At 44.0% G+C, this 27,123-nt stretch overlaps 1 protein-coding gene across 2 annotated transcripts in view; it reads right to left on the reverse strand.

The window, feature by feature from the left end:
• The window catches only part of cntnap2a (contactin associated protein 2a), a 1,620,024-nt gene that overhangs the window by 854,458 nt on the left and 738,443 nt on the right, over nucleotides 1-27,123 (reverse strand). For both annotated transcript variants that reach the window (XM_068005678.1, XM_068005683.1), the window contains exon 9: nucleotides 9,567-9,716. In XM_068005678.1, the coding sequence (XP_067861779.1) occupies nucleotides 9,567-9,716 (150 nt within the window). The remainder of the gene's footprint in view (nucleotides 1-9,566; nucleotides 9,717-27,123) is intronic.

Raw genomic sequence — 27,123 nt, forward strand, 5'->3', positions numbered from 1 at the left:
TGTAATCTATTTTTGAATTTATATGCAAAAAATTTTACTGTTAGTCAACTTTTGCACAAATGGAAGAGAAAGGTAATGTAGCAACATGTGCCTCAATATTTCCATGGAAGTCTTGTCGGGGTAATTGTGGCAGAGTGGGGTTGAGTCTCTTTGGCATCCAGGCCACCATCCATATAGCAGAGTGATAGTCAGGAGATGGCAACATATGTCAATGCGGAGTGCACAAAGTTTAGAGACCTTGCCAGGTCAGCCAAGGCAGGACCAACAATGATTTTTGAAGTATTCATCCAAAAGTATGCACTCTCACAATGTGATGCATCTCCCTCAAAATGGGGAAGCCACATCCTGACGCAAGTCCCCAGCTGCGCTTATCCGTATCTCCGCTGAAGTTTGCGGAGCTGGGGGAAGAGGCCATCAGGAGTAGGCCTTTGGCACCGAACATCTGGGGCACTTCTATGCTGATGAGGCCTGGGGTGGGGCTGTCAGATTCCCCTCCAGCAAGGACAAGAGGCTGCCCCCCATCAGAGGACAACTTGCAATATCAAAATGCAAAGAATCCCCCCCCTTCCCACCACTACCCCACTTCTTTAGTGGTTAAGGCCCCAATCCCAGTCCAAACCTCTTCGGACCACTTCACAATGCCAAGGAAAAAGTGCGGTGCCCTCTCATGTTGCTGCTGGTTGTCCATAGAGTGGGTAAAATTGCTTTCTCTAGCAAACAATGCATCAGTCACCTGTGTGATACATCTGTGCACTGCAGATAGTCTGATGTCTCCTGTGGCATACTATAATGAGCCTGAGGCATAAAGCTTCAGTGCTGAGGAGAATTTGAAAAAGTGGCAGTAAATATCAATTTTACTGATTATATACATTAAGACTTCCAATGGCTACTGTACTCAATCACTGATAAGGATACTGCATGTGACTCCACAGCATCCTACATTGTAATTCCTGGGAAACAGCAGGTGATGTTGTGCAGGAACAAATGAAAGGAATATCCATCTACCAAATTGGCTGTTTGGTTAGATATCTGTGCAAATCTCCTAATGATCAGTTGCATTATGATGTTATTGTGTATAATAGACACAAATTTTCCTGGTAATTAATTTCAGGTTATTGTTCCATGACTGCATTAAATCTTTTGCATGAATCTCACATAACGGGCCCGATTTTACCAGGCCTGCGGGTTTCCGGCGGGTTGGGTTTCGGGAGCGTGGTCAACACGCTCGGTGAAATTAATGGGTTGCCCGCGCGATCATAGCAGGCAACCCACTAATTGGATTCACTTACCTGCTCCTCCGGGCTCCGCGCTGCTGGTCTGCGCGTCGGGCGGGCTGCGCATGCGCAGTACGATCTGTCAGCTGGAGGCTCTCTAGTTAAAGGGGCAGTCCTCCACTGACAGATGCTGCAACCAATAGAACACATTACAGCATGGAGCAGCCCAGGGGGAAGGCTGCTCCCAGTTTAATGATGCCTCACCCCAGGTATCATCAGATGGGGTGAGGAGGAGGGGGAGGACAGAGATCTTCCTCCCGGCGGGCGGGAGGAAGCGGCCTGCCTCTGCCACCAAGAAGGCCTGGCTCGAGGTGGCAGAGGAGGTCACCTGCACCACCAACATATCGCCCACCTGCATACAGTGCAGGAGGCGCTCCAATGACCGCAGTAGGTCAGCCACAGTGAGAACACGTAGTCTTTCCCCTGCACTCCGTCTGCCACAACACTGCCCCCACCCCACATCTCCTTTGGCACCGCCAACACCACTCTGTCACATCATCCCTCATACCCACTCAAACCCCATCCTCATCTTACCTGCACCTACTCACCTCGCGAGTACTCACCCCGCCACCAACACGCAACCCAATCCTCATATAATCTCATGGCTCTATCCCATACGCACCCTCTCGTGCATCTCCCTCACGGCCAGCCTCACTCCCTGCCACCACCTGTGCTGCAGCCACAGGGCATGCATCACATATGTGCAGTAGGAAGCGTAAGGCAAACGTGTCGTGAGCATGAAGGGGATGCACAAGGGTGTTTGAGGGTTTGTCCTGGGTGTTACCTATATTGAATTTCAGAACAACTCACATCACACATTATATTGGCACCATCACTGCCATGTCTCTGCGAATCCTGTCTGTTTTGTGCAATAATGCCTGCTCCTGGGTATCACGATGAGGACCCATCACTGATGCCACCCATTGTTTTACTGCAGAGTAGGTGCAGGTGTATTTGCAGGGCTCTTCCACGCAGACGACTGAGAGACATCGGCGGTGTACCCGGCTGCACCCTGGAAGGATGCGGTGGAGAAGTTGTGGAGGGCAATGGTGACTTTGGCAGCGACAGGTAAGCAGATGGTGCTGGGGCCAGCCAGGAGCAGCTCGGCATGAAAGAGGCTGCAAATGTCCACGACTACATGTCGAGTGAATCTGCGCCTCCGTGTGCACTGCTGCTCGGAGAGGTCCGGGGAGCTGCGCCTCGGTCTGTGGACCCTGTGGCGAGGGTAGTGCCCTCTGCGACGCGTCTCTCTCTGCAGTAGCCCTCCCTCCTGCTGTACAGGTGGATGTGTCACAGCACTCTGTTGTGGAGCTCCACGTGTCAGAGGTGGACGGCGTGGATGGTGAGGCTGGCGATGTTGTGCGCCCTCCGAGGAGGTCATGACTGCAGCTACGGCGGCCCCCATCCGCAATATGTACATCTGAGGGGGTCCGCAAGGTAGGCACATGTCTCCGGACCCCGGGGTGAGTGTGCAGGTTGGTGACTTTGACCGTCAGGAGGGGGGTGGTGGAGGCCACACTTTGTCCCAAGTGACAGAGCGGCCTCCTGCAATGGGTGAGGGTCTCCCCCACCCCCCAAACCTGTCAAATGGACCTTTGCAGCTGCCACAGGCTGACGGCTGCAACACGTCCAGTTCAACTAGGACTGTTTCCCCCAGTGTGTGAAACAGTTCCATGTTTCTCCAAAATCACACACAGTCCATCAGGTCAGTTAATGACCTGAACAAGCAAAATAAATACACTCAAGTGGCATCCCGCTGGCTTTAATTGCCTGCGGGATTCCCACCAGCGGGGGCTACGCACGCACCCCCGCACGTCATCGGGGAACCCGGAAGTGGGCGGGATCGTGGCGCGATCCGGTCACGTGCCTGGATATCGGGATTTTCGGGGCCCCCCCACTGGAAATGCACACGAAACCTGCTGGTAAAATCGAGCCCAACATCTCAAAAGACAAGGATTGCAAATATCATCAGCAACCACACCAAACTGCTGCCAGCACAAAAACTGGCCAAAGACACAATAAAACTCTTAAAGAATTTAACCTCCATTATATCATAAAAGAGTGACAAGAGTAAGAAGCGAGTTCAAGGCTGCAAACTAACCTGAGAGTTGTCATAATAGCTATCAAGCTTCGTTCTTTCAGTTTATGAAATCAACTGAACCCCATGATTAGATCACTGCTTTGCACTCACTCCCAAGCTTCCATTAATCTAGATCTAAACACTCAAAGTCTTCAATCAAATGAAACAGGCATCTCTTGCTTTCTAAAGTTGACACTTGTATTCTCAAAGCTGTCAATGCTGTGACAAATCTTGGGTTTGAGATTTTCAGTCATGAACTTCACAGCTGAGGCACCACCACTCCACATCAAAAGCAGAAACATGGCTAAAAGTGGTGTGCTGCAACCATCACATGGACCCCAGGAGAGGACCAAGCAGTGTTAGGACATTCTTCTCCCTTTATCTGTCTTTTTCTTCTTCTCCTTTTGCATGTTTTCTGGATTTCTCTTTCTCTTCACAGCTCTGATTGTTGCACAGTTTGCAAGTGATTTGTTTTGCTGAGGAGTTAGATGAGCTAGAGAAGCAGAACTATTCCCACATTTAAGCAGAGAAAACAAGAGAAATGTCAGACACTACCAGCAGAGTCAGACTACAGTCCTTGCATGCAGAAGATCACTGCCCTGAGGCAGGAGGGTGGATCGGCCCGAGTGGGTACATAGAATTGTACAGGACCAGAAAAAATAGCATTTCAGTCCATCTGGACAGCCCGAGTTCAAAAGCAGATTACAAAGTTTGCTATCTGTATCCTGCAATTAATTTTCTCATCTAATACCTATCCAACTCCCTCTTAAAATTAGTGATATTATCAGTCACACTGGACAGGCTATTCCAAAAATTCAACACTCTGTGAAATAGTTAATCTAATCTGTCCATTCACCTCTGCTCTTCTAGGCTTCATCCCATGCCCCCTTGTGTTAATGTAAACAGTTTTTCACAAGTGAATTTTCCCGGGATCTTGAATATTTCAATAAAATCCCCTCTTAGTCTTTTGTGTAAACAAGTCAGTTTCTGTAGTCTCCCTTTGTAGCTCAGGTCTCTGATACCAGGTATCAGATCAGTAACCTTTTACTGCACCTTTTCTAGTGCCGTAAAGTCATTCCTGTAATATGGTGTCCCAGAACTGCACACAGCACTCCAGATAGGGACGAGCCAATACCCTGTATAGGCTCAGTATCACATTCTGTGATTTGTGTTCTATTCGTAAAGCTGCTGGCATTTCCCAATTTGTAAAAAAAAATTACATTTATCATCCTATTCTTGGTTTTCAGCATTAAAGCCAGTTATTTTTATAGCTCTCTGCTCTATTTTAATTGTGCACCATCATAATAATTTCACCGTCCTTACTATCACATTGTACCAAGAATAAATTTCACTAAAGAATTTGCTTCAGAGTGCACAAACAATTGTCTGAGAAAGGAGGCTGGATTCACTGAAGCAGTCACTCCTTTGTTTTCAGCAATCATTTGCAGGCTCCAGATCAAAAGGTGCTGGCTCAGACGGCAATATCAGAGATTGCGTGCCACAATTGACAGGAAAACAACATGATATCATAGGGTCTGAAAGCATCAAACAATCTCCCATAGTGAATGGAGATTCATGTCAACCTCTCACTTTCAACTCATCGTTTATAGCTTGCCTGTGTGAAGAATAAATCAATTTTTTTTTTCCTCGCCACTTTTTCTTCCATCCTGAAGGTTCTTTGGGTACAGTTTGACGGGAGCTCTTTGCTACCAAGCACAAATGGTCATTATTCATATCCGAGACTTGACGGTGAGCGTCAGCAGATGACTCAATCATCGGGGCCATTACAGCCAATTCCATTCCTGTCCTCCCTCAACATCCACACACATACACTTCTCACAGGGATTGCTGGATAACAATCAGGAGTGGAAACAGTGACTGATTTTCCTTGGCATCAAAAATATACAGTAAACAAAACCAAAAGGAGGTTACAATTTTAAAATTTATATTAGATCTTTGTAACGCTGATTTTTTAAAAAAAAGTTGCAGCAATGGTTAGACTTTAAGTTCTTTACAGATATCAGTTTTACCAGGTTTATCAAATATCCTATTTTACAGGGTTCCCGAGACAGAGGCAAAAAATGACTGAAATCAATACCCTTGAGACCAACAAAAATGGTGACCATTATTCTTTGAGAAAACATACAAAATTGTGCATTATCTTTAAGAATCTTAGCAGCCATTTAGTTGCAGTAAATGTACGCAAAGCTTACTTTGGCATTCTGGACAGCCAGGCTTCAGGTAACAAGTTACAGGAAAGACGTTAGTAAGAATAGAAAGAAGGGAAGAGTGAGAGAATTAAGAAAGAGAAACAGCAGAAGAAAACAGATATACTTGCACTATATGGTGCGGTACTCTCCCACACAGATCAGGAAGTCCCTTCATTTCCTATTGAGTTAGCTGATCTCAGAAAGAGGAAGGAGGGAGGTACGACGTATGGAAAGCAGGATTCCTGCTCCAGGTTGCTATCCAGAGACTCCAGCTGTGTGTTTGTACTGCATTGGGCTCAGCTGTGATGCCCTCCACAGTCAAACAGCTTGCACAAGGCCACTCATCTCCACGCATTCGCCATCAGTCTGAAGGATGACAACATTGAGGTTCTTCAGTACTGTTTTGTCACTGGTCAATGTGAGGCAGGCTTGTCATTGGTTAACAACAAGCTGCTGAATCTCACCCTGATTTGGTTGCAGTGCCTTCAGTGAGATCCATCCAAATTTAAGTCTGGTAGTTCCAGTAGCATTGTGTTGACTAGAGTCCAATATCTGAGGCAAACACCAGGTCACAATGTGTATTGAAAATGCTTTATACCAATCCCTTTGGCTAGTTGTCTTAGGTTGACAGACAGATGGAACTTTTGTCTGACCAAATTTCATTTGTCACATACATTGAGTGTCGTGATTTCCTCTCAAATTCAGCACATACACACACACCTGCGATGTTTGCTCCAGCAGTGCTATAAAATATTGGCCAATGTGTCCAGAGAGTATAACCTGGTCCGTGAAAAAAGGGTTACGTTAAGTAATGTGATTGAAGTGACGGTTAGGTAATATCAGGACAGAATCTATTTGGTTAGAGTTAAGAAATAAAAGAGGTGCCATTACACTATTGGGTGTATTCTATAGGCCACCAACTAGTGGGAAGGATATAGAGGAACAAACGCCAAAGAGTAGTGATAACTGGGGACTCCAATTATCCTAATATAGACTGGGATAACAATAATAATAAGGAGCAAAGAGGGGGAGGAATTTTTGAAATGTGTTCAGGATGACTTTTTTAACCAGTATGTTTCCAGCCCAACAAGGGAGGATGCATTGCTGGACTTGGTTCTAGGGAATGAGGTGGGCCAAGTGGAGCAAGTGTCAATGGGGGAGCATTTAGGGAGCAGCGATCATAGTATCATAAGGTTTAGAATAGCTATGGAAAAGGACATGTACCACACTAAAGTAAAAATACTCAATTGGAGGAGGATCAATTTCAATAGGATGAGATCAGATCTGGCCCGGGTAAATTGGAATCAAAGATTGGCAGGCAAAACTGTAATTGAACAGTGGGCAGCCTTTAAAGAGGAGATGGTTCGGGTACAGTCTGGGCACATTCTCACGAAAGGTAGGACAACTAACGCCAGACCTCCCTGGATGACAAAAGAGATAGTGAGTAAGATGAAACGGAAAAAAGGGGCATATGATAGATGTCAGGTTGATAACACAAATGAGAACCAGACAGAATATAGAAAGTTCAGAGGAGAAGTGAAAAAGGAAAGAGGGGCAAAGACAGAGTATGAGAATAGACTGGCGGCCAACTTAAAAGGGAATCGAAAAATCTTCTACAGGCATGTAACAGTAAACAGGTAGTGAGAGGAGGGGTGGGGCCGATTAGGGACCATAACGGAGATCTACTCATGGAGGCAGAGGGATGGCCGAGGTACTAAATGAGTGCTTTGCATCTGTCTTTACCAAGGAAGATGCTGCCCGAGTCCCAGTAAAGGAAGATATAGTTGAGATACTGGATGGGCTAAAAATTGATAAAGAAGAGGTACTTGAAAGGCTAGCTGTACTTAAAGTAGATAAATCACCAGGTCCGGATGGGATGCACCCTAGGTTGCTGAGGGAAGTAAGGGTGGAAATTGCGGAGGTACTGGCCATAATCTTCCAAACATCCGTAGATACGGGGGTGGTGTCAGAGGACTGGAGAATTGCAAATGTTACAGCCTTGTTCAAAAAAGGGTGTAAGGATAAACCCAGCAATTCTAGGCCACTCAGTTTAACCTCAGTGGTGGGGAAACTTTTAGAAATGATAATCCGGTACAGAATTAACGGTTACTTGGACGAGTGTGGATTGATTAGGGAAAGCCAGCACGAATTTTAGTTAAAGGCAAATCATGTTTAACCAGCCTGATAGAGATTTTTTTGATGAGGTAACAGAGAGGGTAGATAAGGGCAATGCAGTTGATGTGGTGAATATGGGCTTTCAAAAAGCATTTGATAAAGTGCTGCTTGGTAGGCTTATCATCAAGATTGCGGCCCATGGAATAAGGGGGGCAGTAACAAAATAGATACAGAATTGGCTAAGGGACAGGAAACAGATTAGTGGTGAACGGTTGTTTTTCGGACTGGAGGGAGGTGTACAGTAGTGTTCCCCAGGGGTTGGTGCTGGGACCACTCCTTTTCTTGATATATATTAATGACTTGGACTTGGGTGTAGAGGGCACAATTTCAAAATTTGCAGATGACAAAACTTGGAAGGGTAGTAAACAGTGAGGAGGATAGTGATGGACTTCAAGAGGATATGACAGGCTGGTGGCATGGGCGGACACGTGGCAGATGAAATTTAACTCAGAAAAATGCGAAGTGATACATTGCGGAGGAAGAACGAGGAGAGGCAATATAAACTGGAGGGCACAATTCTAAAAGGAGTACAGGAACAGAGAGATCTGGGGGGTATATGTGTACAAATCATTGAAGGTGGCAGGGCAGGTTGAGAAATACGGGATCCTGGGCTTTATAAATTGAGGCATAGACTACAAAAGTATGGAAGTCATGATGAACCTTTATAAAACACTGGTTCAGCCACAACAGGAGTATTGTGTCCAGTTCTGGGCACCGTACTTTCGGAAAGATGTGAAGGCCTTAGAGAGGGTGCAAAAGAGATTTACTAGAATGATTCCAGGGATGAGGGACTTTAGTTACATGGATAGATTGGAGAAATTGGGCTTGTTCTCCTTGGAACAGAGACGGTTGCAAGGAGATTTGATTGAGGTATTCAAAATGATGAAGGGTCTAGACAGAGTAGATAGAGAGAAACTATTCCCATTGGCGGAAGAGTCAAGAACCAGAGCACATAGATTTAAGGTGATTGGCAAAAGAACCAAAAGGTGACATGAGGAAAACTTTTTTTTACACAGCGAGTGGTTAGGATCTGGAATGCACTGCCCGGGGGGGGTGGTTGTGGCAGATTCAATCATGACCTTCGAAAGGGAACTGGGTAAGTACTTGAACGGAAAAAATTTGCAGGGCTACGGGGATAGGGCAGGGGAGTGGGACTCGCTGGATTGCTCTTGCATAGAGCCGGCGCAGAATCAATGGGCCGAATGGCCTCCTTCCGTGCTGTAACCTTTCTATGATTCTATATCCCCGTCATAGAAATCCACCAAGATATTATAATCAAGTATATATAAAACTTCCTTTATCTTGTAAGTTATTTTTATATATTATCTCTTTCTGCCTTTAGATCTCCCTGCAACATACATAATACCAGGACACCGCCAACATCAACCTTGATTCAATCATTAGAGTACAAAGGAGCATCTTGAATGAGCCTCCCTCTGTATTCCCTTTCTGCATGGGTGGGAAAACATTTGACCTCCCTCTGGCATCTTGGCTGTGATCAAGAACTCACCACATGAATAATCGGGAGCAGACTCTGGCATTCTACAACACTACGATACAGCACTTCCCAACACATCATGCTATCTAAATATACTAGACTATTTTTAATGAGAGTTTAAAACAACTTACTATTTGTTAATGGCCGTCCCTTCTTTTTGTTCAAAATCAGCACTTAAGTAAAATGGATTATATCCTGCTACCCCAATCAACAATGCACTGACTTTAAACTGAGGAAATCTAATAGCTATTTAATGTCAATGAATCCACTTATAAATGAGCTCCATAAATTTCACCGAATACTAAATAAGCTCATGCATTTTACGTTACCTCCAAAAAAATATTGATCTCCAGTCTTGACTTGCATTGGACTGTTTGTTCGAACAGCAGAGGCATCATCACCATCAATAGTAAGGATGGCAAAATTTTCTTTGGCGAGAAATCGTACAGTGTGCCACTGTCCATCATTGAGTCCAAAACCTGAAATTCAACAAGAAAGCATCAATAATATTCTCTGCCAGCACAATGTTGCTGGAGGGTGTAAATCCTGTAAACTGAAGCAATGGCATGCACAGTAATTAGTTTATGTAAGGATACACAGTGGCCAAAGTAAACATGAATAAAGCATTCAGTCTCATGCTACACATACATAACAGACATCAATACGCTTTGCATCCCTGCAGAATCAAATGTGATGACCCCATTTTTAAAACATTCTGACTTATTCAGCATACTGATTTATAATGAGTTGATTTTCATTGAAAAGTTGGGATCAGACAAAATGAAACAAAATCAGAAGAACCCAATGCATGTGCTAATTGAGCTGCACCATAATTAAAACCAATAAAATTTGGCAAAAAATATTGTTGTAGTTTTCTGAAAAATCTGATTTGAGCCAGGCTAATAGCCTATCACGTTACACATTTAACATATACTTTCTTCCCCTCCTCCCCTATTGCAGGAGGGGAAAGGGTAGTGGGGGTGGGGGTGGGGGTTGCAAGGGAGATGGGGGATGGGAAAGGGGAGGAATTTTATTGCATAAGTTTTAAGGTGAGGTATTATTTTGAAGTAATTTGTTCATTCTATAATTTGTCTTCGCTTAAATTTGCAGTCCTTAATCGTACAAACTAGCTGAAATAACAAACTTTGCTGAAAGTTTAGAACTGTCATAACATTTAAAGTTATCATGGTAACACCTCTATCAAATCTCCCCTTAACCTTCTTTGTTCTAAGGAGAACAACTCCAGATTCTCCAGTCTCTCTTTTTTAGCTGAAGTCCCTACATCCCTGGGACCCTTCTAGTAAATCTCTTCTGCACCCTCTTGACATCCTTCCTAAAGTGTGGTGCCCAGAATTGAACACAATACTCCAGCTGAGGCCTAATAACCTTTATAAGTTTTATAAAGGTTTAGCATAACTTCCTTGCTTTTGTACTATGCCTCTATTAATAAAGGCCAGGGTCCAATACTCTTTTTTAACAGTCTTCTCAACTTGTCCCGCCATCTTCAAAGATTTGTGAATGTGTACCCCCAGGTCTCTCTGTTCCAGCACCCCCTTTAAAATTGCAGCATTTAGTTTATATTGCTCATTCCTCCTACCAAAATGTATCACTTCACACTTCTCTGCATTAAATTTCATCTGCCATGTGTCTGCCCATTTCACCAGCCTGTCTATGTCCTCCTGAAGTCTGTTACTATCCTCCACATTGTTTACTATATTCCAGAGTTTCATGTTATCTGCAAACTTTGAAATTATACCCTCTATACCCAAGTCCAGGTCATTAATATAGATCAAAAACAGCAGTGGTCCTAATACTGACCCCTGGGGAACACCACTGTATACTTCTGAAAAACAACCATTCACCACAACTCACAGCTTTCTGTCCCTTAGCCAATTTTGTATCCACCATGCTACTGTCCCTTTAATCCCATGAGCTTTAATTTTGCTAACAAGTCTATTATGTGGTACTTCATCCAATGCCTTTTGAAAGTCCGTATACACATCAACCGTACTACCCTCATCAGCCCTCTCCGTTACTTCATCAAAGAACTTCATCAAGTTAGTCAAACACGATTTTCCTTTAACAAATCTGTGTTGACTTTCATTTATTTTCTAAGTGCCAATTAATTTTGTCACAGATTATTGCCACTAAAAGTTTCCCCACCACCGACGTTAGGTTGACTGGCCTGTAATTGCCGGGTTTATCCCTCTCCCCTTTTGTGAACAGAGTGTAACATTTTCAATCCTCTAGTCCACTAGTCCTCCAGCACCGTCCCCATATCTAAGGAGGATTCGAAGACTGTGCCCGAGCCTTCGCATTTTCCACCCTTACTTCCCTCAGTGACTTAGGATGCATCCCATCTGAACCGGGTGACTTGTTTTACTTTGAGATCTGCCAATCTTTTAAGAACCTCCTCTTCATCTATTTTTTTCCTATCCAATATCGCTACTACTTCCTCCTTTATTGCTACAATGGCAGCATCCTCTCCTGTGTTTAATGCTCCAATTTTATTCTACTAAATAATACAGGCAATTGTTTTATTTTTCTACATTTGCTGCAAATCACAATTTAAGTATAAACTGAATTTACTGTGCTACCTGTGTAATTCTCAAAATTCAAAGACCGTAAAGCGCCATTTTGCTGCCATTATCTCAAGACCCTGGAAAGCTTCCAATGAGGGTTAGTCTTCAGGGTTTCATTCCCTCCTTCCATTGCTCTGTCTTTAGTTTACATCAAGTGTACTTTTTCTCTCCTTTTTCATGATTTTCCCAAACTATATTTGAAGTCTACAAGTAACAAAAATTTTTAGATGTTGCTCAAAAAAAAATAGCAAAATTGCAAATGCAAATCAATTGCAACAGCCACATCATTTGCACAGGTTTTCAATGTACAAGATCTAGGGAATAGTGGCTCAGGACAGGCTGTCATAAAATGGTTGGAGAAAATTCTACCATCAATCGAAGCACAATACAAATGCAACTGCAGAAATTGCAGTAAACCATTTGAAAATAGTGCCCTATATAGAGAAAATGATGCATGTGAACTAAATATTTTCCTTTATAGATATATAGAAGCAGTATTAGAAGATAAAATAACCTTGGTTTAATTACTAGCCTAGCTTGTACATCCCCGAGACTATCTAGATGTAACTCTTTAATGACATCAAATACATTTACCAAGGAAAATCCAACCAACCATAATGTTTTACATCATCAAAAAGCAGGATGAAAACACTTGACAGATGTTCACTTTATTTGAAGGCTATTAGGAACAGAACCTTCAAAGAACAAAAAAAATGCTTCTTGAAACTTTCAAAATCTGGTCATTTATCTAAGCTCCAACTTTAATGACAGTTCAGCAGTACATTAATTTAGTAACTAATTGGAAATGCCATGCAAATAAAATACACTCAAACTATTGCTTCACTAAAGTAAAATCATTGTTCAAAATAATCAGCTCACTATGTTGAATCAGTCTTCAAAAATCAGGTGCAAATAATAATTTTCAGAAATGATTTTAACAACAACAACTTGCATTTATATAGCACTTTTAACACAGTAAACGCAGGAGGATTATCAAACAAAATTTGACACCAAGCTACATAAGGAGATATTAGGACAGGTGACCAAAAGCTTGGTCAATGAGGTAGGGTTTAAAAGAGGAAAGAGAGGTAGAGAGGCAGAGAGGTTTAGGGAGGAATTCTAGAGCTTAGGGCCTAGACAGCAGAAAGCGCGGCCGCCAACAATGGAGCGAAGAAAAGTGGAGACGCGCAAGAGACCAGAATTGGAGGAGCGCACAAAGATAGGGAGGGGCGAGATCATGGAGTGATCTGAAAACAAGGATGAGAATTTAAAAATCAAGTCATTGCCAGACTGGGAGCCAATGTAGGTCAGCGAGTACAGAGATGATGGATGAACAGGACAAGGTGCGAGTTAGGATACGGCAGGAGAGTTTTGGATGAGCTCAAGTTTAGAGGGTGGAAGATGGGAGGCCGGCCAGGAGAGGATTAGAATAGTCGAGTCTAGTGGTAACAAAAGCACGGATGATGGTTTCAATGGCAGGGGCAGAGAAGAGCGATGTTACAGAGATGGAAGTAAGGGCGGACTTGGTGATGGAGAGGGTGTGGGGTCAGAAGCTCAGCTCAGGATCAAATACAACGCCAAGGTTGTTTCAGCCTCAGACAGTAGTCAGGGAGAGGGATGGAGTCAGTGGTTAGGGAACGGAGTTTGTGGCAGGGACCGAAGCCATCATTTTTGGTCTTCCCAATATTTAATTGGAGGAAATTTCTGCTCAACCAATACTGGTTGTTGGACAAGCAGAAAGACAAATTAAGAGGCAGTGGAGGGGTTGAGAGAGGTGGTGTCACCATTCATAAATTATTCAGTCAACTCCTGGGGCTCGAATTTAGCAGGCCTGCGGGTTCCCAGCGGGTGGTCCTCCGGGAGCGTGGTCAACACGCTCGGCGAAATTAGTGGGTTGCCGGCGCGATCGTAGCAGGCAACACACTAATTGGATTCAATTACCTGCTCCTCCGGGGTCCATGGCGCTGGCCTGCGCGTCGGTCGGGCTGCGCATGCGCAGTACGATCTGTCAGCTGGAGGCTCTCTAGTTAAAGGGGCAGTCCTCCACTGACAGATGCTGCAACCAATGGAACAAATTGCAGCATGGAGCAGCCCAGGGGGAAGGCTGCTCCCAGTTTAATGATGCCTCACCCCAGGTATCATCAGATGGGGTGAGGAGGAGGGGGAGGACACAGATCTTCCACCCGGCGGGCGGGAGGAAGCGGCCTGCCTCTGCCACCAAGAAGGCCTGGCTCGAGGTGGCAGAGGGGGTCACCTGCGCCACCAACATATGGCCCACCTGCTTACAGTGCAGGAGGCGCTGCAATGACCGCAGTAGGTCAGCCGCAGTGAGAACACGAAGTCTTTCCCCTGCACTCCGTCTGCCACAACACTGCCCCCACCCCACATCTCCTTCGGCACCGCCAACACTATTCTGTAATATCACCCTTCATACCCACTCAAACCCCATCCTCATCTTACCTCCACCTACTCACCTCGCCAGTACTCATCCTGCCACTAACACGCAACCCAATCCTCATACAATCTCATTGCTCCATCCCATACTCACCCTCTCGTGCATCTCCCTCACGGCCAGCCTCACTCAACCTGCCACCACATGTGCTGCAGCCACAGGGCATGCATCACATATGTGCAGTAGGCAGCGTAAGGCAAACGTGTCGTGAGCATGAAGGGGGTGCACAAGGGTGTCTGAGGGTTTGTCATGGGTGTTACCTATATTGAATTTCAGAGCAACAAACAGCACACATTATATTGACACCACCACTGCCATGTCTCCGCGAATCCTGTCCATTGTGTCCAATAATGCCCACTCCTGGGTATCACTATGAGGACCCACCACTGATGCCACCCATCGTGTTACTGCAGAGTAGGTGCAGGTGTATTTGCAGGGCTCGTCCGCGCAGACGACTGAGAGACATCGGCGGTGTAGCCGGCTGCACCCTGGAAGGATGCGGAGGAGAAGGTGTGGAGGGCAGTGGTGACTTTGACAGCGACAGGTAAGCAGTTGGTGCTGGGGCCAGCCAGGAGCAGCTCGGCATGAAAGAGCCTGCAGATCTCCACGACTACATGTCGAGCGAATCTGCGCCTCCCTGTACACTGCTGCTCGGAGAGGTCCGGGGAGCTGCGCCTCGGTCTGTGGACCCTGTGGCGAGGGTAGTGCCCTCTGCGACGCGTCTCTCTCTGCGGTAGCCCTCCCTCCTGCTGTACAGGTGGGCGTGCAACAACACCGTGTTGGGGGGATCCACGTCTCTGCGGCGGACGGCGTGGACTGCGAGGCTGCTGGGGCTGGTCATGCTCTTCGTCCTCCGAGGGTGTCCACACACCACCCACCTGGCAGGTGTTGGTCTGAGGGGTTGTGCAAGGTAGGTGGGTGGTTCCTTGGACTGGGGCTGCGGTTTCATGTCGGTCTGTCCTCTGGCTTGGCGGGGGGTGGTGGGGGGCAGGGGTTGCCCTATGTGACGCGGTGGCCTCCTGCGTGGGTGAGGGCTCTCCCCCGTGGAGTGCACCTTGGCACCTGCCACAGGCTGCTGTCTGCAACACGCCTGGTTGGAGAGAGACTGTTTCCCCCAGTGTGTGAAGCTCACTGCCTTGAACCTAAAATCCCACACTTCCTCTTTTGACAGCTGCTTCAGCTCATTAACTGACCTCAACAAGCAAGGTAAGTACACTCAAGTGGAACCCCGCTGGCTTTAATTGCCTGCGGGATTCCCACCAGCGGGGCTTGCGCGCGCAGCCCCGCACGTCAGCGCGGTACCCGGAAGTGGCCGGGATTTCGTCGCGATCCGGTCACGTGACCGGATATCGGGATTTTCCGGGCCAACCCGCCGGAAACCCGACGCCAAAATCGAGCCCCTGATGTCTGATTACTATACATTCAACTAAATTATGCAGAAAGGTCAATACAAATCAGAATCTTACAGAAGATCCAAAATTGCTCATTTATATTTCTTTCCTTCAATTCAGAATCAAACAATAAGTGACCAGTGATAGATATGTAAAGATCTACACGCATAAGATTCAATTGAATTCAACTGTATAGCTTTGCAGATCACACACAGAACAAACAAACTGCTCAGCCCCATATGCCAGATCTTCTCAAATGTACTAAACTTGCTATGGTGCTCATCATACACTGCATGTGGTATGTTATATATCCCGCCTCAGCCAAGTAACGTGCTTGGTTAACTTCTTGGGGTTATTTGGCAATTCAGTTGGATCCTTATCACTTATATATTCCATGCTGTAATCGCCCACTGTCAGCTCCCATTTGTAGCCTGCAACACCCCTGTTATCAATTATTGTGCATTGTCCAATGGGTCACTTTAATACCTTATTATACACTAACTAGAGCAAACATTATAAATCTAAATTCTTTAAACAATTTCCAAAGCAAATCAACCAGGCTTAGGGTAAATTCATTTGCTATATTTATATGTGGACTTGTGGATAAATGCGAAAAACACAGAAAGTTAGGCAGCCAATTGTGAAGAATGCAACACAAGGAATTGGCTCGTGCAATGGATGACTCTTTTTAAATATTTAGTTTCCCCAAACAGTAAGTTGTTGCAGAAGCATTAAAACGCAGAAGGACATGGTTGAGGTGATGTGGTCCATTCTTCCATCAGTGTTTCCCATATGAGTTATATATACAGACATGATAAGTACATGTACTGGTCACGGGACCTCCCAAAGGCTGTAGATTCCTTCAGCAAGGATGCAAATATCTGGATCCCTGAAGCCGAATGGCATTTGAGATACTGTTGTCCACTGATCATGGCCAGAGCGTGACTATACTAAAGATAATTGTTCGCGTGGTTTAAATAATGTACAGATCCCCTCTTTTCACTTTGCTCCCTTAAGCCCGAGCTTAAGGGAGCAAAGTCTGGTTCACACTCTCTCTCGTTCTGCTTGCTATAAAGGAACAAAAGGAAATAAATCTGGTTAGTCTCGACGCAGTTTTGAGTGGCCATGATTCAAGGTACTAATTGGAGCAAAATTGGCAGTGTTTATCAGAAAAGCTGCTGGTGAGAAATGGAAATGCTCCATCGGTAGGCAGGTAATTCTCTCCAAGTTTAGGATTAAGGTATATATGGGGGGAAGTTTTATTTATTTGCTATTTGTGGCAAAACTACCCATGTTTTATTTACATTTGCTTTTATAATTTGTTACAAATAGTAAACAGAAAATCTTCCCAAACTGTTGGGGAGGAGAATAAAAGTATTTAATTCTGCTTCAAAGTCATGCTGAACCTAATATTGATGGTGACACTTGGTTTAAAAAGTGAAACAATGTTCCATTTCCCAGCACTGCCATCTGTCAACTTAAATGCAAAATCCATCACAGGTAAATTTAAAATAGTTGAAAAGAGGAATGCAGTGCATTGGCTTTTTACATTGACTATGGATGTACAATAAATAAAAGCTCTATGGGTAGTATAAGATATACAGTGTGCCCCATGTCTCACATCTCATTCATTAAAACAGCTGCCACATGCTGATATTGGGATGAATCCTTCAAGATCACAGGTCACAAGATGAATTGCAATAAATTACATGGTTGAGCAGTCCTTAGAGAATCACTTCCCGCAAACTATGTGGCGCTATCGGTCACAAAGCAGTAAATATGCTTTACTTTTGAATGCTGAGGATTCGGACCACACTGATTTCAGAATGTCAGTCGTAATTACTATACCGGCAACATGTGGTACTAATATTGCTTGCTCTGACTTGTCCAGGCTTCAAAATAGGCATAGAATATAAGAGCAGGGAAATTATGCTGGAACTGTATACAACATTAGTTAGGCCCCAGCTCGAGTACTGTGTACAGTTCTGGTCACCACATTGCAGGAAGGATGTAATTGCATGAGAAAGGGTACTGAGAAGATTTACGAGGGTGTTGCCAGGACTGGAGAATTTTAGCTATGAGGAAAGATTGGATAGGGTGGGGTTGTTGTCTTTGGAACGGAGGAGGCAGAGGCGTGATTTAATTCAGCAGTATATTATGCGGGGCCTAGATAGAGTGGATAGGAAGGATCTATTTCCTTAAGCAGAGAGATCAATAACCAGGGGGCATAGATTTCAAGTAATTGGTAGAAGGATTAGAGGGGAGCTGAGGAGAAATTTTTTCACCCAGAGGGTGGTGGGGGTTTGGAACTCACTGCCTGAAAGGGTGGTAGAGGCAGAAACCCTCAACTCATTTAAAAAGTACCTGGATGTGTACCTTAAGTACCGTGACCTACAAGGCTACGGACCAAGTGCTGGAAAGTGGGATTAGGCTGGGTGGCTCATTTTCAGCCAGCGCGGACACGATGGGCCGAATGGCCTCCTTCTGTGCCGTAATTTTTTTCTGATTCTATGATTCACCAAATTTGTATAAAATGAACAATGGGATATTTATCATCACATAGTTAGGCCAATGATGTAGTCCATACACGGCAGCACTGGGTCTACTGTTCTTTGGTGCTGCTGCACCTGCAGTGAGTTCAACTTAGGTTATAAAGTGAGGTCAGCTGATTTAAAGTAACTTTTTGGAGCTCTTGCTGCATTGTGCATGACCGCTGGGAGCGTGCAGAGGTCAGGATTAGAGTATCCAGTGTTAGCAGCTTTTAAAGAGGAACTGGCTCCAAATTTGAAAAACATCAGAAGGGAGGCACAGAGTCAGAACTGTACAAATCCAAGATGTTGGTTTGTAGGTAATTCTGCAGGTGGCAATAAGGAGAAGGGTGGATCCTTTTGGATTGGAGGCATCTCCAGTGAAGAATACTGCCAGAACGACCTGAATGGAGATGAAAGGGTTAATGCAGTCTCAACTGTGGCTCGAACCTAGGAGCAGGTGAAGATGATTTGCTGAGTTACGCAAGGTTACCAAGGTAAATGTGCATTAATTAGCAATGTTGTCTTAACCTCACTTCAATGCAAGCGTGGTGCAGCATCACAGAGGGACAATGCACAGCTCCCTAGCACCTGGTCTTCTAATTTCCAAGTAGACAAGTAATGCTTTTGCTCTGTAGCCCATTAAATGTAGCAAGCAAATTACAGTAAACACACCAGCAGCTAATGGCCTGGACATATCTTCCCATATTTCTTATTCCAAACATATATCCCTGTTCTGCTTGCAAAAGGCCACACACAACCAGTACCAGTGAATGCAGATGATGGGGGGGGGGGGGGTCACCTAAGCTATGACTTTTCATTTCTTATGAAGAGAGGGCCCTGGAGATTCTGGGCATGAAGGCAATAGATGGAGTGGGGGAGGGACTAAGGGGAATGGGATTCAGAGACTCCACCCAGCTCAAGGATATTATTTTTTGCTTTTCATTTAACTCCTTATTCACTAACTCATTCACTCCATCACACAATAACATACATTGCAGCACATAACATTACAATAGCTTGGCAATGAAAGCTCTATTTCTAGGGCTGCTTTACTGCTAGTATTCTAAAATATGTTCATCTGTTTTTCTTGGTGCCCTATGTCACCCATTCCTACAGTGGTAAACACCAGCACTGATATATGCACTCTGGGTGGCCAGTTAGTGAGCTGCAGAAGGGAGCAACTAAAGCACAGAGAACAAGGAGTAGCAAGTGCAGTTGGAATTGGAGGAAACACTGAGAATCCCTACGTGGTCAGTTTTCGGTAAAATATTAAAATGCCTACGTGGCAAAGAAGCAGAATGCAAAATGGTTAGAAAGGGTTAATTAGTTAGTAACTGAGATTGATACAAGTGGCCTGGCCCTCCTGCTGGGCCATATGTTTGCTTAGTCAGCAGGCCTGCATTGTCTTATCAATGATAGGTCTTTGATGTGAGTCAAGGACTGGTCTGAATGTCTCCATGTTTATGGCAGATCAATATAGGTAACGAGCTTAGCCAAAGTTGAAAGACATTCCAGGTTGGGAGATAAGGAACAGAAGGAACAGGGAAGAACATTCTAAGTTGGAAAGTGAGGAAGTTATTCCCTTTGATGTCCAACAGCAGCATGATCAGCACATGGACGATTTATGATTGGCCGGAAATAATGTAACCTCGCATGGCAACCTATGCCCGGCTTATGATTGGTGTTGACCCTCGTTAAGTATGTTCCAACCCTATTGATTTGTATAAAAACGTGTGGATTTCTGTATGTTGTTGTTCTTGCTCTGCCAGCATAGAGGGACTCTATCAGGAGTCCAAATCAATGCTGCAGACTAAGAACCCTGCTATTAAAGATGTGTTGGACTTTAAAATGTATTCGACTTCAGTTATTACTGAACCAGACTGAGGGGAAAGAATCCGGATCGTCATTTGGTGGCAGCGGTGGGATCTTAACGGTCGTTCACCGAGAGTTCGCGGAGTAAGAGGCGGATTGTCTCAGACACGGAGGAAGGAAATGGCGCCCCGATGTAAGTAGTCTTAATTTACTATGTCGGTTTTCCTCCAATCCGTCAGTCTGACGACGAATCGTCCAATCGCTAACACTCGTGTGCGTCCTTACAAGATTCAGGTCAGTCTGGCGAATACACAGAAATAGCAGGAAGAGGTCAGTGGTCGAATATCACTGAGGGAATAACTTGTAAGCGGTAGGTCAGTGGTTAATATCACTGAGGGTAGTCAGGGTTTAAGTTCCTGGTGATTGGATATAAACAGGAACTATTGATAAAAACTTAGATGTCGCCAAAAAGGCTCAGGAATTAATTTGGAAAAATAACAGAGGTACCTCAGCCAAAGAACTAATTGCTTTATGGAGACAGTACTGTCAAAAAAAAAATATGGATAGAATTAAGTGACTAGACAAATGTTTAAAAGACAGAGACCCGAAAAGGAAAGGTTTTGTTGTTTAAGTGTACTGTCCCTTTAAAAAGCCTGTCTTGATCAGTGTTTTTTTGTGTCGGTGTTGTGGGCCACGCCCCCTTCTTACTGTGTCTTGCGTGTTTTCTTCCTTTGTGTAATGTATCTGTCTTGTCGTGTGTTTAATTCTGATACTGCCGAATTAAAATTGGAGTTATTGAGGTTAAGTGACCTGTTGAATTCTGGTTCTTATAAAGTGTGGGCATGTTAAATTCCAGACATGGGATCTTCAAAAAATTGGCATTTTGATTGTTTATTTTGTGATTGGCTGTGGTTTAAAAAGAGGTTAAAAATTAATGGGATACATTAAAAAACTATCAGGATCATTGTGATAGGAAAAGTCGGAAAGCTGGAACAGCTCGGAGCGTTGATTATAATCACATCCACTAAAAGTATGTGAAAAAATAGTGTGCAAAAATATAGTATAAAGCAATCCACAAATGTGAGAAGTAAAAAAATCAGTCAAACCTGTGTGAAGTGAAATTTTGAAGGTGGGAACTTAATCTCAAAAGGGAGAAGGATCAAGTTACTCCTACCACAAGAGCAAGTTAATATTAACCCCTTCCATCCCAAGAAGCCAGACTGTCATGCCAAGACCAGTTCAAACAGATAGAAATGACCCAGTCGGTTGAGAACTGTCTGAGGCTTGCCCAGAACACAGGTGAACATGAGGTAATAATTGGTATAGGTTATATTAGTAAAATTGTCCCAATCACTCGGAAATGCCAAAGGCTACAATTGACTGAGATATAAGTTTTCACGCTGCAGTGAAAAATTGATAAGAAAGGAATGTAAAACAAATCATATGAAAAGGAAGCATAGGTTAGACAATTGGAAGTCCATTACTTGAGCTATGTACTGACACAGGGTACTAAACGCCTATCAGTTTTACCCTGCCACAGTATGATAAGGAAGTTTTGACAAGTTCTGGGGCTATTCAATTTTATTTGAAATTAATAGTAGAATACAAGATCTGACCAAAGAGGGGAGACCTTCCCTGACAAATTATATAACTCGCATTGAGAGTGCTAAGAAAACTCAACAATTAGATCAACACCTCCTAACTCAAGTGTTAAAACAAAGAGCCACATGGAATGGAGGTGGACATCGTAAAAAGAGATAGGCAAATATGGAGACGTAAAGATCTGTGATAAGTGATATAGCAACTGCCTTTGCCTCAGTTGTTAACACCATTGATTTGACAACATTAGATCAAAAGGTCAGAGATTTAGGGTCTCGCATTAATGATATATTAAAAGATAAATGAAAATACAGATAAGGAATTGTCTGAGGATCAAATGCTGACCATATATTTGCAAAGGATAGCTACAGTGCTAGAAACACATGCCCAAACCATTAATAAATTAATAAAAGAGGAATATAACGTATCTTAGCAGGCGGCTGCTAATGATATCTGCTTAATGTGGTTACATCTTGAAAACACAGAGATCAGGACTTGGAGTTAGAAATTCCAGTCTGCAGCCCTGCGTACATCTGTATATGGGAGAGACAGTGTTTATTTCAGACAGGCTGCGTGCTTCAGAGAGCGTGGAACTAGGCAATTTCTCTCTCCTGTTTTGTTTTCTGAATTTGTTTTGGGTATAGGGATTATTCCTTTGGATAAATAAATAATAAATGAAGATTTGACAAATTAATCACTTGGGCTCTCAAGAAGAGCCGCAATGGATTTTCTGTGTTTCTTTTAAAACAGGTGACCCTGGTTTTTTTTTTGGGACCACGTGGGTGTTGATGGTGCAGGATTACCAAGAGTAGTTACAAAGTTACGGTGCAACCTTTGCTGGAGAAATTTGGTGCAGGAAACGATCCAGTGGTGTTAAAGATTTAAGACTTTAGCTGCAGACATCAGCGGATACCAAATGTCACAGCGTGGTGATATCAACCTGATTCTCTTCTTTTGAAAACATTTTGATTTGTTTTGTTTTAACCTATTTGTTGTCTTCCGAGACAGAATGCTTGAGGTGGGGAGATATGGGAATTTCTCTAAAGTTATTGATAAAAAATCAATCTGGCATAAATATACAATCTAGTGGAAGTCAGGAAAGTGTAGTTGAGAATAGTAAATTGATAGCTTTCTCGTGGAGATATTTGTGTCCTTGCCTATAATGAATAATGAGAAAACTACACTCAATAGCCTGGCCACTACCCTGACATCGGGACCATGCAGGGGGAGATAAGCACTCGAGACACCCCTGATCTTTTTGATAAGATAACCTGAAAACCTAAGAATGGCTACAGTGGACATAAAAGATACAAATGTATGTTGCCATCATCTGAAACGGAGATCAGGATGAAGAACACGATTACAAAGGCCTATGGCCTGGTGAGCTATTGCAACCACTCTTTAAACAAACCAGTTGCTTTTACAGGACTGAATCCTACAGGACATATGATGTGTGCCATGGAAAATGTTCGGAAATACCATGAGGAAGAAGAGACTGGCCAGCAGAAAGTTAATATCCAAGAACACTAAGCTCATTCCTATGAGATGCTGCTAGTATGCGGAGATACATGAAGAAGATACATTGAAGAATGAGTCTCAGACAGGCTCAGTTACTTGACAACAGCACAACAGGAAAATGGTTAATGTGGTCCAAGCGAGTGAGAAATCCTTTTAAACAAGGCACTGACACATGGTCCATAGAGAAACCAACTAATTAATGAAACAGTCAGGAAACACTGGTATCAATCAAAAGGACTGAAATTAAAGTAAAAAGGGACACAGTAATTTGGATTTCCAAAATTCAGGGTTAGGTTCCCATCAGTTAACAATAAAATTGGGAGAAACAATATTTAGAAGATATCCGCACGATGGATACAAAATTACAAGATTATGAGGGGCCCAGATAAAGTAGACAGGAAGTACCTGTTTCCCCTAGCAGAGGGTTCAAGAACTAGAGGACGTAGATTTAAGCTGATTGGCTGGAACAAAATTAAAGGGATGTGTTACTAGACATGTTGTCACTGTGTGTCCACATAGTGTTGGACACAGCCTAGAAGCACAGTGTGGGTTTAATAATACCGGTACCAATCGGGATATTAACTGTACCATGGAGGCCCTAGAGGTGGATCTAAAACCCACTTAAGTGGTATATGCCGGAGAGGGCGAATATTGTGTTACAACTAATTTGAAAACGTTTAAATATGCCAATCTAACTTGTGATATTTTAAGTCCAGAATTCTACTCCATTTCTGAAGTCCTGGTTTGGATTGGACCGAGGAACTGGTAGAGATACACCGGCATAACCTCACCACCTTACAAGTTTCTGAGAATGTCAGAAAGGACTTAAAAGCATATCAGGACACATTTGGGTATCTGACACCCCTGTTGCCTAAATACTTGGAAGCATTGCGAATGGAGATACGCCTCTCCCAGAAGGTTTATTCTAACCTACAACAGGACAATAACAACATTAAGCATGACATTGACCAAATTAAAGTCACCACCTGGTGAAATGACCTCTGGAATTTGGGACTGAATATACAGATCCATCTTTGGATTAGATTAATTTCATATGTATTAGTCGTAGTGCAGTTTGTTGTAATGTGCTTCTTGATTTTCATTGCATGTAATAAATGTAAGTAGAGGATGAAGGGTTTGGCAAAGATAGTAAAACAGAGCCTGGGTGAGAATGTCCCCATTGTCTCTGTGGTTTCAACTAAGAACACATCTTAATGGTACCGGGAGTAGCACCCACTGGGGTAAGGTGCATGTAAAAGGGAAGACAATTATAGCTTGATAGGATTATCAGATGCTCTGCCTCTCTTCCACCCGGACTGGTGGCCAACACGAAGGGAACCTGGTTAAGATGAGGTACAGCATCTAACGGGATATTGTAGGGAGAATTTGGATTAAGGGATATAATGGGGAGGGCACCAATTCACAGGTGTAAAATGGTCTGAAAGGTACCATTCAGTCTAGTTAGGCTGGAAACAAAATATAAAGCACCATGGGATATTTGACTATGTTAGCCTTTTCAAACTAACATGAATAGGTTTAGCTGACCAAGGACATTCGCAGCTTACTTGAGAGATGTTTAGAAGGAGTCTGTTCCTGAGAACAGATAAGATACAAAGGCATATTGATGAAACATGTCTGTGTTCTATTGGGACTTCTCTAGTTCAAGGGCTAGTCATATTCATTGTTATAATTCTTATAGTTTATTGCTTACTTAAATGTTGCTGCACTGCAGAACCTGCAGAACTAGTGAGCACCGTAATAATTAGTTATCATAAAATGATAAAAGGGGGGAATGAGAATCCCTACGTGGTCAGTTTTCGGTAAAATATTAAAATGCCTACGTGGCAAAGAAGCAGAATGCAAAATGGTTAGAAAGGGTTAATTAGTTAGTAACTGAGATTGATACAAGTGGCCTGGCCCTCCTGCTGGGCCATATGTTTGCTTAGTCAGCAGGCCTGCATTGTCTTATCAATGATAGGTCTTTGATGTGAGTCAAGGACTGGTCTGAATGTCTCCATGTTTATGGCAGATCAATATAGGTAACGAGCTTAGCCAAAGTTGAAAGACATTCCAGGTTGGGAGATAAGGAACAGAAGGAACAGGGAAGAACATTCTAAGTTGGAAAGTGAGGAAGTTATTCCCTTTGATGTCGAACAGCAGCATGATCAGCACATGGACGATTTATGATTGGCCGGAAATAATGTAACCTCGCATGGCAACCTATGCCCGGCTTATGATTGGTGTTGACCCTCGTTAAGTATGTTCCAACCCTATTGATTTGTATAAAAACGTGTGGATTTCTGTATGTTGTTGTTCTTGCTCTGCCAGCATAGAGGGACTCTATCAGGAGTCCAAATCAATGCTGCAGACTAAGAACCCTGCTATTAAAGATGTGTTGGACTTTAAAATGTATTCGACTTCAGTTATTACTGAACCAGACTGAGGGGAAAGAATCCGGATCGTCACACAACCTTGTTGGAAGAATAGCTTTGAGGTCACCAGCACTTTCGGAGCCTAGAATTAGGAGCCCACAGAACCTGCCAGTGATGTAGTTTTGGTAGCTCAGCATCAGCAGTAAATGCTGCTAGAGTCCTATACAATGAAGCCCAGCCTTGGCTGAAGTCCTAAGTTCCATTGTGAAGGCTTTGACTGGGCTCTCAGAATTGAATAAAGGCTGGCTAGAGAAATAGCTTGAAGGCTCCAGCAGCTGCTTGGACTCCAATCTATAGAGGTCGGTCTTATTTGGATTCACCAAGTTGGAGAATCAGATGGAGTTAGACAGAGCACAGGGCTTCAACTACTTTAGAGCTGTTCAGCATTCTGCTGCCATTCAAATCTCTGGACATGCTGAAAGAGTGTACTGCTGGAGCTGGTGCATGATGGAGATGTCTCTCATAGCATAGAAACATAGAAAATAGGAGCAGGAGTAGGAGTAGGCCATTTAGCCCTTCAAGCCAATATGATCATGGCTGATCCTCTATCTCAAGACCCCTTGATGCCTTCTGTGCCTAGAAATCTATCTATCTCCTTCTTAAATATATTCAGTGATTCGGCCTCCACAGCCTTCTGTGGTAGAGAATTCCACATGTTCACCACCTCTGAGTGAAGAAATTTCTCCTCATCTCAGTCCTAAATGTCCTACCTTGTATCCTGAGACTGTGACCCCTCGTTCTAGACCCCCCCCCACCAGCCAGGGGAAACATCCTCCTTGCATCCAGTCTGTCTAGCCCTGTCAGAATTTTATACGTTTCAATGAGATAGAAAGGTTACAGCATGGAAGGAGGCCATTCGGCCCATCGAGTCGGTGCCGGCTCTTTGCAAGAGCAATCCAGTTAGTCCCACTCCCCCACCCTATCCCTGCAACGCTGCCAATCTTGTCCTTTCAAGTACTTATCCGGTTCCCTTTTGAAAGCCACGATTGATTCTGCCTCCAGCACCCCCCCCAATCCATTCCAGATCATAACCACTCGCTGTGCAAAAAAGTTTGTCCTCATGTCACCTTTGGTTCCTCTGCCAATCACCCTCAATCCATGCCCTCCGGTCCCCGACTCATCCGCCAATGGGAATAGTTTCCCTCTATCCACTCCGTCCAGGCCCCTCACGATCCTAAACACCTCCATCAAATCTTCCCCCAATCCTCGCCGTTCCAAGGAGAACAACCCCAGCCCCTCCAGTCTTGCCACGTGACTGAAGTCCCTCATCCCCAGAATCATCCCAGCAAATCTCCTCTGCACCCTCTCCCAGGCCTTGACATCCTTCCCAAAGTGCGGCGCCCTGAACTGGACACAATACTCCAGCCGTGGTCGAACCAGTGTTCTACAAAGGTCCACCATGACTTCCCTGCTTCCGTACTCCACGCCTCTATTTACAAAGCCCAGGATCCCGTATGCTTTTTAAAAAAATATCTAATTGTCCAAAACATGATACAAAAAAAGGAACACAGCAAAAACAGCCCTAGTTACATGTGAACTGCACAACGTTGTCTATGCAATATGATACAA

This window comes from Heptranchias perlo, chromosome 2 (assembly GCF_035084215.1).
Source record: "Heptranchias perlo isolate sHepPer1 chromosome 2, sHepPer1.hap1, whole genome shotgun sequence".
NCBI classification, from domain to species: Eukaryota; Metazoa; Chordata; class Chondrichthyes; order Hexanchiformes; family Hexanchidae; genus Heptranchias; species Heptranchias perlo.